Source organism: Rhamphochromis sp. 'chilingali' (genome assembly GCF_963969265.1).
Source record: "Rhamphochromis sp. 'chilingali' genome assembly, chromosome: 9".
NCBI classification, from domain to species: domain Eukaryota; kingdom Metazoa; phylum Chordata; class Actinopteri; order Cichliformes; family Cichlidae; genus Rhamphochromis; species Rhamphochromis sp. 'chilingali'.
Window position 1 is genome coordinate 21,731,443 of NC_137936.1, and position 18,032 is coordinate 21,749,474.

An 18,032-nucleotide genomic window follows, 5' to 3' on the forward strand; every position below is an offset into this window, starting at 1 on the left:
AGCAGAAGTAGTCCTGGTCTTTCATGACAGAGTGTACTGTACTTTGTGCCTCCTACTCACACTCTTCAGAACAAAAGCATCATTTACTTTACAGCCTGCAGTACAGAGACATTAAAGAAGCATAAAAAACCCACCACAACCTCACAGTGTTGTTTGGTTTTCTAATGCTGTGCAGTTATGTTTAGTTTTATTCCTCACATTTATTGTTATGTTTCAGTATTTTAGCAGTTATTCTCTACAGAAGGTGACTGGGGATCTGTGCATTAGCTGTTTAAGATTGGGCTCCAAAATGTAATTGTACTTAGCATCCTCCAAAGCAAAAGCTTAAAAAAAAGAAACTTGCTGTATGGCTAAAGTCTGGCAGCTGAGAAAAACTGTGTCTCTGTGATGTGAGTACGCTCTGGTTTGTTTGTGAAATCTGTCCTTTATATTCATTTGGTCATTGCCATCAATTTCCTCTATATATAAGCCCTTTTTTTAATACAAGGGTTATATATGCAATTCCTGGCTTCCCTTTGATTCCTGGGTGCTGCGGTCTGCTTGCCAAAGTACAGTATCTTGAACATAATACTGATACCCGAGCTGCTCCTGATGCGATGATTGGAGTGTGTGTGTGTGTGTGTGTGTGTGTGTGTGTGTGTGTACACGTTACACAGAAAGCACTTAGACGTAGAAGAAAGTGCTTGTATGAATATGTGTGTGAGTGGGTGAGACATATATTTATAAAGAGTAAAATAGAGTAGAAAAGCAATATACAAGAACCTGTCCATTTACCTTTTAGACACCATACAGTGGGGCAAAAAAGTATTTAGTCAGCCACCGATTGTGCAAATTCCCCCACTTAAAATGATGACAGAGGTCAGTAATTTGCACCAGAGGTACACTTCAACTGTGAGAGACAGAATGTGAAAAAAAAAATCCATGAATTCACATGGTAGGATTTGTAAACAATTTATTCGTAAATCAGGGTGGAAAATAAGTATTTGGTCACCTCAAACAAGGAAAATCTCTGGCTCTCACAGACCTGTAACGTCTTCTGTAAGAGGCTTTTCTGTCCCCCACTCGTTACCTGTATGAATGGCACCTGTTTGAACTCATCATCTGTATAAAAGACACCTGTCCACAGCCTCAAACAGTCAGACTCCAAACTCCGCCATGGCCAAGACCAAAGAGCTTTCGAAGGACACCAGGAAAAGTATTGTAGACCTGCACCAGACTGGGAAGAGTGAATCTACAATAGGCAAGCAGCTTGGTGTGAAAAAATCAACTGTGGGAGTAATCATCAGAAAATGGAAGACATACAAGACCACTGATAATCTCCCTCGATCTGGGGCTCCACGCAAGATCTCATCCCGTGGGGTCAAAATGATCATGAAAACGGTGAGCAAAGATCCCAGAACCACACGGGGGGACCTGGTGAATGACCTGCAGAGAGCTGGGACCAAAGTAACAAAGGTCACCATCAGTAACACACTACAACAGCAGGGAATCAAATCCCGCAGTGCCAGACGTGTTCCGCTGCTGAAGCCAGTGCATGTCCAGGCCCGTCTGAAGTTTGCCAGAGAGCACATGGATGATACAGCAGAGGATTGGGAGAATGTCATGTGGTCAGATGAAACCAAAGTAGAACTTTTTGGTATAAAGTCAACTCGTCGTGTTTGGAGGAAGAAGAATACGGAGTTGCATCCCAAGAACACCATACCTACTGTGAAGCATGGGGGTGGAAACATCATGCTATGGGGCTGTTTTTCTGCCAAGGGGACAGGACGACTGATCCGTGTTAAGGACAGAATGAATGGGGCCATGTATCGTGAGATTTTGAGCCAAAACCTCCTTCCATCAGTGAGAACTTTGAAGATGAAACGAGGCTGGGTCTTCCAACATGACAATGATCCAAAACACACCGCCCGGGCAACAAAGGAGTGGCTCCGTAAGAAGCATTTGAAAGTCCTGGAGTGGCCTAGCCAGTCTCCAGACCTCAACCCCATAGAAAATCTGTGGCGGGAGTTGAAAGTCCGTGTTGCTCGGCGACAGCCCCAAAACATCACTGCTCTCGAGAAGATCTGCATGGAGGAATGGGCCAAAATACCAGCTACTGTGTGTGCAAACCTGGTAAAGACCTATAGTAAACGTTTGACCTCTGTTATTGCCAACAAAGGTTATGTTACAAAGTATTGAGTTGTATTTTTGTTATTGACCAAATACTTATTTTCCACCCTGATTTACGAATAAATTCTTTACAAATCCTACCATGTGGATTCATGGATTTTTTTTTTTCACATTCTGTCTCTCACAGTTGAAGTGTACCTCTGGTGCAAATTACTGACCTCTGTCATCATTTTAAGTGGGGGAACTTGCACAATCGGTGGCTGACTAAATACTTTTTTGCCCCACTGTAGGTTTTTCTGTATCTGGTGAAGGCCAGACCGGAGCCTGGAGGACTAAAAATAGATCACTAAGGAAGAGCTGACAAAGAGGAGTAACCAATTTAAACTCCGCAAGCTCTGTTTGTTATCAATATATGTCCTTTTTTTGTTGTCTTTTTTTTTTTTTTAACTACACAAATGCGATTAGTGATGGACACTGAAAGGCCACAGGGAATAAATGTCAGAAACAATTTAAGGCTCTGCAAAAAGTTTATCTATAATTTTCACTTGAAACTTTTTGCAGGCGAACTTAAACAGTATTAAATGAAATGCCTGTAGCTCTGTTTAATTTGATAGGAACACAACACAGCAAGACAAAAATACAGAAACAAGAAACTTTCTTTCTGCCTGTGGCACAAAAAAAAGAGTTTTAAAGTATTTAAACAGAATAAAATTGTTCAAGGTACAAAGACAGCAGGTGAGAGAAACAACTTGTCATGTGTAGGGATGGGTACCGGTATCTGACATAAACGGTAGTAACCAGACCGAAAAGCAACGCACATTTCGGTGCTTTATTTCGGTGCTTTATTTCCCTGAGATGTCATACACTTTGAATTCTAGCCTATCATTTTACCTTTCCAAGGATTGTAGGCGGGCCCAGGTACGTACGTTCTTTTAGAGCAGAGCTACAGAAGACACAAGACAGAAATCCAACCACTAATCATCAGCGACGACTGTGTGGAGAGGGTGGCAGACTTCCGCTTCTTGGGAGTCAGCATAGAGGGAAACCTATCCTGGAGTGTGAATACCTCTGAGCTACTGAAAAAGACACAACAGAGACTGTACTTTCTGAGAGTGCTTAGGAAGAACAACATCACACAGAGACTGCTGGTGTCTTTCTACAGAGCCTCCATCGAAAGCATACTAACGTACTGCATAGGCATATGGTACGCTAGCTGCACAGTGGCTCAGAGGAAAGCACTCCAGGGAGTAATCAACGCTGCCCAAAGGACAATCGGCTGCCCTCTCCTCAAACTGAAAGACCTACACAGTTCCCGCTGCCTCAAAAGAGCCCATAACATCATAAAGGACACCTCACACCCTGGACACTCCATGTTCGAACTGCTGCCTTCAGGTAAACGGTATAGAACAACATACACAAGGACTAACAGACTCAAACACAGTTTCTACCCAATTGCAATATCATGTCTCAATGCTACTAAAAGTAGATGACTTTCATTGCCCCTGTTGTCATTTGTGCCCTTGATGTTGGAATGCTTTCAGACATATTTTGTTGGATGCGCTAACAAATTGATTGAGTGATTGATTGTTTGAGTGATATATCAACTAGGTCGTATGTTGAGTGTCTGTATGGGGCCTTAGGCCTGGATTGCTTGGGTGTATCTACGGTATGAGAATACTGTATTTTATATGTATTTCTATCTTTTATATCCTATCATTATAGTTTTTAAGTATTTAATTATAGTTTTTAAGTATTTATCTTTTGTGATGTTGCACTGACCAGAGACATCTTTCAATTTCATTGTACCTGTGACAATGACAATAAAGAATATTCATTCATATTCATTCATATTCAAATGCCCAAGGCGAAGCGGTCAAAGTCTGGCTGTACTTCACAGCAAAAGATGCAAACTCAGTAGCCTGCAACAAGTGCTTTAAGCTGATATTATGCAAAGAAGGTAACACCAAGAATCTGATGAAACACCTGGCGACACATAGCGGGTTTTTTTTTAAAGCCGAGAAATGCGCCATATTTGATAGCTTGCTGCGAGACCTCACACCGTGCACATCTACTGCGGGTGTGGTGCCTGTTATCGGACCTGGAGTTAGCAACATCCCCCAAGAACTCGAAGAGGAGAGTCGTGGCCCGTAGCCCTGCCAGTGTAGCAGAAATGATGACGGATGATGATGGCAGCAGCAGCCGTTCTTCTCTGCGTGAGTAGCTTACTGTTGTTCATGTGTAATTTACATTGAGTAGGCTAACCACGTTATTACATTAATGCATGTAAGGTGAACTAGCAAACATCATCGTAGTTACATGCGGCTGTCTTCTTGTTTGATGGCAGATACTCCCTTCACCCTGGCCAAAAAGGCTAAAATGGAAAAAGTGGAAAACAGCTAAACATGAGAGGTTTTTGGACAAAGTTTGTGTTTTTTCCATTGATTAAGCACTGCTTCCAGCCAATAGTGATACCATATATCCCCTATAGCTGCAGAAAAGGCTAACATTGTTATCTTTTTACAAAAAAACAGCTAAACATAAGAGGTTTTTAGACAAAGTGTGTGTTCTCCATTCTTTAAGCACCGGTTCGAGCACCGTTTGAGCACCGGCACCGTTTCAAAAGTACCGGTTTGGTACTGGTATCGGATAAAACCTAAACAATACCCATCCCTAGTCATGTGGTTGAAAAAAGGAGACTAAAATAATGAGGAAGAGGCAGCAGAGAAGAAATAGGGCACCGAGAGGACACAGATGTAAAGAGTTGAATGAGATGGAGCTGAGACAGCAGAAAGATGTTTGGTCTTTCTCTGTACTCGATGCAGTGTTTCAGCTCCGAGCTTGTGCACTCTGAGGAAAATACATCATTCATATATGCGTGCTAGCAGCACTTACTCTTGCATAGTAAGTGTAAATACTTAATGGCCTTGCAGAGACACAGAAACACTCCTTGTATCCGTGTGTTTCTGTCAAAGGGTTCGCGCTGGCTCTTTCACCTATCCTTTCTTGAGCTTCAAACTGTAGTTCACCATGTGGGAGCGTTTAATATTGGGCAGGAACTGCCAGGCAGCTAGCTGACTCCTCCCAGGGGGTGGTGCCAGCCTTTTCTTTCAAGCCTACTGTACCCCATCCCCGATACCAGATGGACCATCTGCATCTGGTTTGCTATTCGGCTCTCTTGAAAATTTGTTTCATTCTTGGTTAGTGGAAACATGAGCGATGTCATTTCTAGGACTAGATATTGTTAGAGGAAATGCATCTTGGTTTCTGTAAGCTTTTTCTTACTTTTTTCTGGGTGTTACTGGGAGAAAATGGCCTTCCCAAATAGTTACAATTATTTCCAGAACAGAGTCATTCTCTTCACACCATATTAAGCCTGTGATTTATTATAAACATATAGGCAGTGACTGCGAAAAGGAGAAAATAGGGCAGTATATTATGTAACAAGGTCTGGATGGCCAGCAGTAAAATCATGGACATTGTGGTCATGTGGTATATACCAACCACTGCTAAATACCCTGTAATTTCTGCTCGTTTTTTTTAGCTGTTTTGCCAAATAAATGATATGAGGTGTTTGCTAAAAATGCGGCCCGCAATACAATCAAACATCTCTACTCCGATCTCGTCCATCTAAAGAATGTTGTTCCACAACTCTTGTCTTTTGTTCAGATGCAGCTTCGCAAAGCAAAGCCATGCTGCCATGTTCTTTTTAGAGAGAAAAGGCTTTGTCCTGCACAAATTGTACTGTCACAAACTTTAACATTTAACATGCTAAAAGGGGCAATGCACCGTCTGACCTTGGGATAGCATTATGTTAACATACACATTAATGCAAACTAACCAGACTTCAGCTTTTATAGAGGTGCTCACACTTCCTTGATGATGTTAATCAAGTGAATTTGATTAGAAGCACCTGGCTGCTACTTACCCTCTGAATTCCTATGGAAGCAGTAAGGGTGTATTAGTTTTTCCACAGGGCTGCAAACTTGTACTCTTGCACTCAATTATAGTACTTATGTAAGTTTTCCTTCTTTATTCACACAAAGTCACACTCAGAGTAGTCTTGTTGAGGCTGATGTTAAAAGCCAAATGAAAAGAATCTCAAGAAATGCAGAAAATGGAAAGAAGAACAATTTAGTTAACAGGTCTTAACGTGGAAGGCTTTGGAACGTGTGCAAAGTTTGAAAAAGATGAAGGAAATGGCTTGAATTCATTCATCTGTAAATGCCTGATGGGGTATTGTCACGTTGCCAGGCGGGTGGCAATGTGAAATTAAGACCATACATGTATCTACTAGAAGTCTGAGGGTTAGCACTTGGACCAATATTTTTTTTAACTTTGACTCTGCGCACATGCAATGTTAAATGCAGCCGGACAAAAAGTAAGTCTGAGGCAGGCTCAGTCGTTGGTCGTTGAAAAGAGATGTGACCTGAAACAATCTAAGGTGCTCGTATTACTTTCTTAGCTAGTTCAAAGTGTAATTTAGCTACTGCCGCCCATCCTCTGGAGATTCAACTGACTAGGCAACATTACTTATTTCGGCACTATAGTCCTACTCCGTTATAAATCTTTTTTCGAGCACTGTTTTTCACCATTACATTTCTTTGTAACTCTAATACTTGAGGAGACCGGGAGGAAAGATGATGAATAATTCAACATTAAACTGAATCTTCCAAAGGCTCAGAGTCTGCTGTGTTAGCTGCTTTTCTCTTGTCTGCCCCCTCCCATTTCTCAGCTGCCATAACGCTTTCTCTCTCCTCTCTTCACTCTTAATTTATTTTTTAAATTTTTATCTGTGCTGAAATCAGGTCACATTTACATATAATGTGCCATATTTTCCACCTCCTTTTAAAATCAGACAGTCTAAATAACAAGTAAATAGACAGATGAAATGGATAAAGAAAAAGATCAGTATGAAAATGTCAATTAAAGCCTGCAGTTGGCTTTCAGATATTTGGAAAATTAAATTTATTTGGAAACAGCCTATAACAGCCCTTTTCTTGTATCTCCAGGAAGATTTTTTAATACACTGGCTTTGCATTAGGATACATTATTTCATGGCTATCATGTTAACTGTTCTCTTCTTTGTATGACATTTTTCTTTCTCTGCTTATTCTACGTGTTTGTCCATCGAGTTCAGCTTCATAGTAAAATATGACATAGTCAGTCTGTTTGTTTGTGTTTATGGAAGTGAATTCTACTGTTTTTATTTTTCCTGACAGTCGGCACAAATTTCTAAGTAATGTAAGGAAGTAAGTATAGTTTGTATCTGTGGGAGGTTTGTTGTCCAGACAGTGTATCGCTATGGCAACCAAGAAAACAGAGCTTTAAAAGAAGAAGTACTTTAGACCAAACGATGAGCTTTTTCTAAATCTAAGTTGTTTGCACTAACCAAATCTTTCCGTGTGATTTGTTGTGATTTAATAACATATTAAAAAATAATACAAATGATTTATGAAAATCGGTGACATGTCTGAGTTGTACTTGGATCTCTGGTGTGAGTAGCAAAAGTGATTCACTGCACCACCAACCCCCGCCCTCCAACACATGGAACATATGGACTTTTTTAAGTAAGTAAGAAAAGTAAAAAAAAAATAAATTTGTGTCTGTGAACATGAATGTGTTCATATGAGACTGGAGAGAGATCATGTTCAGGAACAGAAAAATAATGTGTGTCCAGAAACCGATATAAGATGGTTAAAATCTATTGACAGTCTCAGTTTTAGTTTTTACTCTTCGTTAACTAACCTTATTCTATTTCTTTTTACATTTTCTTAGTTTTTGATCAGTGTTGTGTTTGTACATTTACGGCCACATGACCATGAGCACAGAATTGATGTTAAAGACGCTAAACTGAAGCTCTAAGGAATATTAGGAGAATGTGAAAGGAACATGTTAATGGACTGTAAATTCCCTGAGAGCACTTTCTCACAATATTTTTAATCAGTTTCTGTGAAGAATGGCCTCTCGAACATAAACCGCTGTTCTCTAAGGAAACCTTTATTTTTCTCTTTCTGAGGAATTTAAATTCTTTCCAGTATTTTTGATAATGAGGAACTTGAAGAAATCTGATTTATAAGATGAAAATTATGCCATGTCGCTGAGAGCTGCTCATGACAGGCTCGATTTACTACCTCGAGTATCTCAGGGAAATAATCAAATGAATTTAAACTGATTTTAAGAGAGAACAGATGTACACTTGTAAAGGTTAAACTGGGTTTGGGATAAGGAATGGCTGTATTCATGTTTTGCAGTCTGTTAACAACAATATTGTGTCAGTATACAGGCCAGTATTTGCTTTTTGGTACCAGTAGTTTAGTGTCGTATTAATAAACTTGTATTTGTTAAAATCTTAAATATACTATTTTATTTTTTTAGCTGACTCTTTGCCTAAAAAAATGTTAAAAGTATTAGCATATGTTGTATTGCTCTGAACCTTATCCCTTAGATTCTGGACTCCTACATTTAAAAAAAAGTTCATGTTAAGCCATCAGTTTACTCTGAGAGATGGTTAGGGGCCGTCAACACCCATGTCCGAAGGCAATATGCTTTGGGGTTGTGCTTTCATCCCTTCATCTATTTCAGTCCTGTCCATCACCCTGATATGTCAGGAACACCTGGCAGGATCTTCTTTGGTGGAAGAAGTTTTGGCAGGAATGTGGACTTATACTCAGAGATGAACTTTTTTTGAATTTTAAGGTCAAAGATCAAGGGCGCTAAGACTTACATAACACATTTTTGACCATAAGTCAAGAAGTCATACTTTGCTTATAAGGAACAAATGCGTGTTAGGATTAAAAACAACTAGCAGTTGATGGACACGTAAAATAGTCAGGCTGTAGTTTCATATATATAGGTGTACCACGCCTCTTGCCCTCAGACAACTGAGATAGGCTCCAGCTCCACTCCTGCCATGACTCTGAACTGGATAAGCAGAAGAAAATGGATGGATAATGATTTTGTTTTTGTTTTTTTCAAAGAAACTGTGAATTATATGTCACTGAATGTAATTCAGGATTCTGCAGGTCAGTGTGAATGGGCTGTTTCTTATGTAGCACTTTTCTCCTCTACTGGAGCACTCAGAGTGCTTTATACAGCATGCCTCATGCACATCCATTCAGGTAATTTTTTCTGTGTCTAAGTGCTTCCTATCTAACATTCACACTCCAATGAACGCATCTCAGAAAAACTTTGAGTTCAGTGTTTTGCACTCTCCAAGACTGGAGCAGCCAGGCGTCGAACCACCAACCTCCAATTAGTAGATGACCCACACTACCACCTGACCTACAGCCAAATTAATCCTTTCATTTAGTGATAATAAGTAGCAAAACACGTGTCTCATAACATGATTTACAGACAGATGTTTAAAGTCTCATGTCCTCCTGCTTTTTACATAGAGTTAAAGTTTGCCATGTCTCTTAAACAAAAAATCCTTTGCCTACTCTTTGAGCTTTATGCTGTCTTACAAACATTAGTCTTACCTGGTGGGCTATTTGGTGGCTTTCTGCCAACAAAATGGTTTAGATGAGGATATGTATACACACCCCACACCTGCTGATTATTAGTGTGATTTGATTTTCTTTTTATCCCCATCATTTAGCTTTTGTGGGCTATTGTTCCTTTCTTTAAACTTTGTAGTTTCTACTTTAATGTATGTTTTTCCTGTTCTTTTCATGTGGTCGTGGTGTATTTAATAACCTCATTTAGAGGAAAGAATCAACTTTTCCACCTTGAACCAGCACTAGTTTGCCTTCTTTTGACTTTCAGACTCTTCTAGCACAGGTCATAACAAACCTGAAAGACTTTGTAAAAGATCCCAGTAATGCTCAGGGCACTGGAGAACATAATGTGTTCTGGAAAGGAAAGAAAAACAGCTCTTTCTATTTTTAGGAGCATAAAGATTTGGTTTCCACTCCACATGAAAACTAGATGCCTGTATTATGTTGCCGCTGCCTGGGGACACGTGCAAAAATCACACACAGAGAGACACCAATAGCTGGCTTGGCTGAGAAACAGGGAGCCATATCAGGTTAGGGTAGTATTGATCTGGAAAGGGGAGGCAGGTTGACGGAAGGAGAGAAAGCAGAAATGCAACATCTCACACGACGCATGAAATAGCAGGAGATTTTATCTAGTTTGACTACCCAAAAGAAAACATTACTCGCCCACTCAGTGTTGAACTCAGTGCCTCGTGATGTGTATCTTAGACTATCAGAGACTAAGCGTTTTAATAGTCTTTGTCAGTTCCTGCATCAACATGTTTTTGTTTATTCATATTGTAGCTCTGTGGAGTCAGCAGAGGAGTGATGAGATTAAAATGGGAGTTCTGTAACGTGTAGGAACTTCTCTGAGCTAAAGTCGTTTGGTTCATAATAGAAAGACAAAGTTTTGAGTTGTTTTAGAACTGGGAAAACCTGCACAGCCTCTTTTAAAAAAACAGCCTCGCATTGGTGCTTATTTATTATTTCTCTTTTATAGTGGGCTTTAGGAAGCACCATAAAAGAGGCGAGGTTCAGAGGCAAGTTAAAGAGCAAGTCAGCTCAAACATCTTTAAATCAAATCAAAATCAAATCAAATCACTTTTATTGTCATATCACATGTGCAGGCACACTGGCACAGCACATGCGAGTGAAATTCTTGTGTGCGAGCCCCACAAGCAACAGAGATGTGCAAACACAACAACACAAACGAGCAAAATACAAGAATGGCCAACCTGAAACTAATAAATATATGTACAATATATAATAGTGTATGCATTTCTGGATGTGTATACTAAATATTTTCCTACGTGTGTGTGTGTGTGTGTGTGTGTGTGTGTGTGTGTGTGTGTGTGTGTGTATACACATTTTTACAAATTAAATAGTAAAAAATAAATAAATAAAATAATAATAATAATAATAATAATAAAATATATAAAATATACAGAGTTGAATATGTGCAAAACAAGTGGCATTTATATACAGTGTGGAGTGCATAATGTTGAAATCTGCATTAATTGCAGGACTGAACCTCTAAAAAAATAAAAATCGGAAAAATTTGACAAAAAAAGAGTGTCTCTGAGTTTCTATCGTGGACACAGTTTAAACTTAAAGTTTGGATGGTCAACCCCACTAACGTGTTCAGGTTGTTCATAAAGGAGGAGGATGAGTTTGTAATGAGCTACCATAGTTAGCAGGACTGGGGCTAGTCTGGACAAGGCACCATGACTTCAGCTCTTTATTTAACACCCACATAGATGTGGGGAGCCTGCATGAAATACCTTCCACTCGTCACACCGTTGCATGAAAATGGAGTTAGTGTTTTGGTTTCACAGGTATTTGCTCAACCACTGAAACACCTGTTCTCCACATGCCAAAATGAAGTAGATTAAGTCATCTGCAGTCATCTCGAGTCTCTCTTGTTCTCACCCGCTCACATCCTTTCTTTATCCTACATCATCTAGGTCTTGCGATGATAAGACTGAAAAGACAGGTGATGAATTTTAAAAAATGTTTTCTTATCCAGCAACACATGTCATTTAGTCACATATTTTTAAGCAATATCGTAATTGTAGCAAATGATAGAGTGAAAGACTGTGCAAAAGTGTTGAGCAGTGTTGAGGAGTAACGGAGTACATGTACCAGCCTTACGTATTTAAAATACAAAATAGGAGTAGCTGTATTCTGTTACAGTTACAGTTTAAAAAGGTGGTGTTCAGAATACAGTAACTTTGTTGAAATAAATGGATTACACTGCAATTTTTTCCTGTTTCATATATCAGGCTATGCCCTCTCTATTTTTGGTAATTCCACGCCGGTGGAAACCCAAACAAAACACGCATTGAGGCTCTAAAGCCTGTGTCTCAATCTCGTGGCCTATATCACCCCTACTTGCAGCCCGCATAATGACGTGACGAAATTATTGTTCAAAAAATTATTTAATATGAAGGCAGTGTAGCCCAGTTGTAAGTAAGCTATTAAGACTCAACTGTACACTTTTTTCGTGTTTTTCTCTGAAACGATAAGTTCCATTGGAGCAGCCTTTCAAAGCCTCTCTCTGTCTCTCGCAGGCAAAGTTGACCCAGACAACAAAGTAAAGCTAGTTTTCAGTTACGAGCCTGACACGGGACCTGACATATTAGCCAGACGTCCATTTACTACGGTTCGGAGCCGCGGACCTGTTTTATATACGTGCAGAATAGTTTTGTACACGAGATCGCTGCTAAAAGTGCAGCCTTACCTAATGTCCACCCTATTGCTCATTTTGTATTAAGATTTAAAAATCTAGTTGTTATTGGTATGGCGAGTAACCTTCAGTAATAGTAATAAATCACACAGCAATAGTACATTCATGCAGTTGTAAAAAGCTTGATAAAATATTGTAATCCAGAATTCAATTCAATTTTATTTATATAGCGCCAAATCACAACAAAAGTCGCCTCAAGGCCAGAGTATTCAGAATATGTTACTCTCATTGAATAACGTAACGGAATACGTTACAAAATATATTTTGTGGCATGTAATCTGTAGTGGAATACATTTTAAAAGTAACCTTCCCAAAACTGGTCTTGAGCCATCCCTCATTTCTCTGTATAGGAAATAGATGAAGCAATTCATCGACATATGTGAGCTTTCTGGTTATTTCTTTATGTACGCTTCGGGAATAGCTCTCCAGGCTTCTTGAAGGACATTCAGAGCTCTTCTTTGGATGTTGGCTGCCTTTTCTTCTGTTCTCTGTCAACATGATCCCACACTGCTTCAATAACTCTGGGGAAGGCCAATCCATGACTGATAGTGTGTCATTGTGTATTTTTCTATCCAGGCATGCTTTTACTGCGTTGACAGTGTGATCATTGTCATGCTGAAAAATAAGGCCACTGCCAAGGTGTTTCCAGATGATATCTCATGGTGGCTCAATATCTGGCTGTACTTTTTCTTCGGCTTTCACAATTCCATCAATTCTGAAAAACATCCCCAGCAACACTGGCTCAAATGCAGCCCCAAGACATGACAGAGCCTCCACTGTGTTTTAAAGAAAGCGTGAGACGCTCACTGTTTTAACTCTCTCCTGAGCTCTATTCACTTGGCATACCTCAGTCCTTTTTCCCCCAATGGAACAAGTTCTGTGTTTTTGCAACAGGCTGCTAGTAACAAAAAGTGCCTTTGGTTCTGAACCAAACTGGTTCCCTGTCTATGTGTAGATGCAACACTGGTTCATCCCTTACATTGGGTGCCGTTTCATGCTTGAATGATTCATAGGTCAGTGTTTAGTGTCTTAAAACACAAACAAAAAACAACATTCCTCTAAAAATGGTCAAGTGCGAGAACTGGACTGAAAATGAGTGAAAAACCATTCAAAGTTCAAAGGAAAAACTTTGGAAAGCCTGAGCCAAAAAACTTGGAGAACTGTTGCTCAAGACCACTTTAAAAAGAATATAAGTCCATCTCTTTAGAAGCAAAATATGAAAAACAAGGGGAAGCTCAAGAGTTTTGTACAGTAGTGTGTTAAATCTTTGCTCATGTCTTTAATTGTGCCTGTTCATTTATCCATGTGCGTGTCACATCTCATCCACTGCTGGTTACATTTTGCTAAATATTGTGAGTGACTCATCTCTGTGCTGCTTTTTAGTAATTTCAAAATTGCCCTCACTGGCACAAAGCACAGCATACCGTACAATTACAGGTCGAGACATGCTGACATACTTACATGCTCTTACTGGCCCAAACCTAGAGTGCCTAATCTGTCTGGGGATGTTGTGTTTACTGTTTGATTGTTTCTGCCCTCAACCAAATTCTGTTGCCAAGCCCTTCCATCCAGATTTGCTTAGTCGCTGTGATTATGTTTGTCACCAGGCAACATTAGCTCAGTAAAACAGTTATGTAAGAGATGCATGATTGCCACTTAACTATTTACAGAAGACTCATTCAGAATTACTGTCATTTTTTTCGTGATTTGAAAAAAAGAAGCTATGTTGTAGCATTTAGCTCAGATGTCTTTTCAAAAAGATTTTTAAATGCTGCTTACTTTCTATAAGACAGTTGGAGTAGAAAAGGTGCTCTGCCTGCTTTTTTCATCGTCTTATCTTTTGTAAAATAAGCAAACAGCCAAGGAGATCTCAATGAATCATATTTAGACTCATATCCTTGTTTATTACACCTCATAGTTAGAATTACAAGCCAAGGGCTGTTTGTCTGTGTAGCGCTTTTCCAACATAGAGGACATTCACAGTGCTTGGCAAACCGCAAAGAGAAACCGAAAAGAATTAAACAAATCTAGACTTTAAAACAAAAACTATATATGTTTTCAGTGCATTCACAGCTGATTTGAATGAATGAAAGGCACTTGAATGCCAGAGTAAACTGGAGATTGGGTAAGGCTACTTTGCCACATGATTTTGAAGGTAGTTTATCTCTTATTTTTTTTTGATTCCTGAGACTTTTTGCCTTTAAAAAAGACCTGTGTTTAATTATCCATTAAATGACATTTATTACAGTTTTGTAACAAGGTTTTTATGCTTGCAGGGGAAGATAAAAAACACAGTGTATGGCTGCTTTACCACTGGTTGGAGAACTGGGTTTTGTTTTTGTTGTAGCATTAGCGCAGTGAGCTGCACTCTGTGCTCCACCTGTGTTTGAACTCTCCTTCATACATAATCCATTTTAGCTCAGAAAGTCATTGAGATAAAGCACAGTGGGTGAAAAGTTCATCCAGTTGCATTACTGTAATAACCAGGATTCAAAGCCTTCCTGTATCCAGTAGGGTTGTGTAAGGTGTGTGTTAGGTGTGTGTAAGAGCTAACTAGGTTTTGTCTTTTAGTACATTTGAGAACCTTCTGTATGACTACACAGGTCTGACGGTCTCTAGGAAAAGCTAAAACCATGACAAAATACTGGGTTATCCAGCATTTCCCAAGTATATGGAATCATGTTTTCACCCAATTCTGTATTTAACTCTTTTCCTTCTTGGAGATGCACAAACATGGAGCAGGCTTTTGTGCTGAGTTTTGTCAGAGTTAAGTTTAAGCCCTGCAGATATTAATGTAGAAATTAAGCGAATGTATCATAATTGTACTGTACATTGTTATAAAAGTACACATGTATTGCAATACACTTATGTATATCTGAACAAACAATTTTAGAAATGTAAAAGTGACCTCACATATATTTTGCGAAGCTATGAAGAAAAGACAACAGTGCACTGAAAAATCACACTGACACACACACACACACACACACACACACACACACACACACACACACACACACACACACACACACACACACACACACACACAGAGAGAGAGAACAGCAAAGACATCAGCTATTGATCTTTAGTTTCTTTCAGTTCTGTGTTGAGTACAGTCAGATCTCTTCAGGCAATGTTGCTGCTTTAAGCCTGTTTGTTGTACACTGACTGTGTGTCTGTACTTTAGAAAAGCTGCCTGTGTACCCACAGGGTTTCCAAATTTGTCATCCTTACTCTTCAGCCAAGTTTTCAGGTGGATTTTAGATGATCAAATCGATTTTACAGCTGATTGAACTTCTTTCCGGCAATGCTGCCAAACAGGAAATGAGGTCATATCTTAGCAACTGTGTCATTTATTTTGACACCAAACCAAATAATTAGATTATACCAAAAAAAAAAAGTAATTTGACCACTGGGAGGTGCTACAATAAGCAAAAACATGTTTGTTCTATCAGTCCACAAAGTCACGCTTTTAACATGACCATATTAAGTTGCCATGGCGACTGAGCCCTGCTGAATCACTTGGACCCCTCTTTGGTGCATGCAGCTATGTTACACTTGAGAATTTTTAGAACAGGTTCAGTAACATCAGTGGCCACTGATGAGATAAAAATGCCGGTTTCCTTCGAATATTTTGTTGTTTCACTCTTGCCTGATCATGTAGACGAGCAGACTTGCTGTTTCATAACTCCCCCGAGGGTCTTTTATCCATATTTTTTGTTGGTTTTTTGGAATTGCAGTTTTGAGGCTGTTACTGACTGCTGTTGGAAGTTGGGGTTTTTTGTCATATAAAAACTTTTAAAAAGTAGAATTAAGCGTTTCATCATTTATATCAGAAGCCGATATGAAGTTCATAATGTCTAATGTGAGTTCTCACATTAACACAAAACCTCCGACATTGTCAGTCGCACCCATGCTGAGCAGTGTCTTCATTTTAATGGTGACACCTCTGGAAATTACACCTGGTGGCCCCTCTCATAAATGGGCTCGGATGACACTGCGCTCGAATGTACGGGAACAAATACGCCACAATTACTGCCACTGTTGGAGGGTGGTCAAAAGAAAAGTATGTCGCACTGTGATCTCACTGCCCACACATTCCCGTCCTGAATCGGAAAGCTAGTTTCTTGTACTCTCTGTGTGAGTAAGTGTGTTTATGCAACCGTGTGAGAGAGAGAACAAGAGAGAGTGCGTGCCAGACACAGAGACTGTAGTGTTTTCAGTTCGTGCAGCAGATTTTGCTACGATAATCAGCTGGATTGTTTTGCTCGCCCAACATCTGTCTCAAACACACACAAACACAACCATTATATAGTCATTACTGTCAGGCTGATGCTGTGCAGCCCTCTCTGACATGCTCTTTCTCTCTTATACATCTCCTTCCTCCTTTCTTTGTCTTGTTCCTATCCTCTCCTGTCTTCTCTTCTTCCTCCAGACGGTTTCGATCTTGGAGCAGCGGCTGACGCTGACGGAGGATAAGCTCAAGGAGTGTTTGGAGAACCAAATGGAAATCGGTCTACATCTCCAGAGAAGCGAGGAGGCTTAACGTTAGTGGTACCAGAGACACATTGATCTGTGTTGTTGGAGGGGGGAAGTGTGGTTGCATCAACACCATACACCGTTGCCATTTGATCACACTGAAAGCAAGGACTGAACCTTAAATGCACACTGAGCCTTCCCGCTGATGTACTGTGTCTGGCTGTGTTGAAAAGAGATATGAGAAGTGAAGGAGTTGAATATTAGAAAAGTTTCAGTACAGCAGTGCTGAGCATGCAGTCGCTTTCCTGCTGACAAAAAGACCCCACTTTACCGCTGTGACACACTGTGTGCGATTGAGCGTAATGGCTGCCTGTACAGGTGTTGACACTTGTGCACAGTGTGTATGTTTTTACCCAGTCTATATTGTGCAGGAGGCCATTAGCCACTGGGGGTTTTTTTTTCACCGAAAAGTGCATATTTGTGTAACCATCAGTCATATTTGTCATTTTTGAAAGGAAGGATGTGGCTCAATGATCCTGTTGCGTTAAGACAGTTACTCAAGACGTTTGTTCTCTGGTAACGTTTACAGAGCCCCCACAGTGCCTTTATTTAGTTTAAGGTGAGAGAATGTTTCCAGCTGACAAGCTTGAGGCCATTTTTATTACTATTTCTATTTTAATTACACAATGCATCTGGTGATAGGTTTTGTTTTTTGTTTTTTTTACTGAAATTACCATTCTTTAGTGCCTCCAGCAAGTACTGAAAGATAACAGGTTGTTGATTTTCATGGTGACTATAAATGATGCCAGACCTCATATTTTATGTTAAAGTAATGCTGCTTTTTACATTGGTTATTTTTGTTCTGTCAATAAAACTTTTATCCACTGAAAACAGACTTTTAATAAATGTTTTCACTTCTCAAGTGTGGCGTGAAAGCCAAAGTTAGGTGATGAAATATTTCTGGTTCCCTTTTCGTTATAATGAGTACCATTTTTATAGCTTTGTAGAAAAAAAAATGTAACAGGCTATTACTAAGAGACTGGTCATTTTCTCGTTGGGAGAGCTAAAGTTACTGCCAGAGAAGTCATGACTTCCCTGTCTTTGTTGTGCTGAGCAGAAATGTGAGGATCATGAGCTGTGAGCGGTGTCATCCATTGCTCATGGCAAGTAATTTTCAACCCGTTCTTTACCACAGTTTGAGCGATGATTAATTTTTTTTAAAG

At 39.7% G+C, this 18,032-nt stretch overlaps 1 protein-coding gene across 1 annotated transcript in view; it reads left to right on the forward strand.

Annotated features, from left to right (window-relative positions):
* The window catches only part of poc1a (POC1 centriolar protein A), a 56,289-nt gene extending 38,598 nt beyond the window's left edge, over nucleotides 1–17,691 (forward strand). The window contains exon 11 of the mRNA XM_080892060.1: nucleotides 16,766–17,691. Coding sequence (XP_080748186.1) covers nucleotides 16,766–16,876 — 111 coding nt within the window. The 3' untranslated portion in view covers nucleotides 16,877–17,691. The remainder of the gene's footprint in view (nucleotides 1–16,765) is intronic.
* The last annotated feature ends 341 nt before the right edge of the window (nucleotides 17,692–18,032 follow it).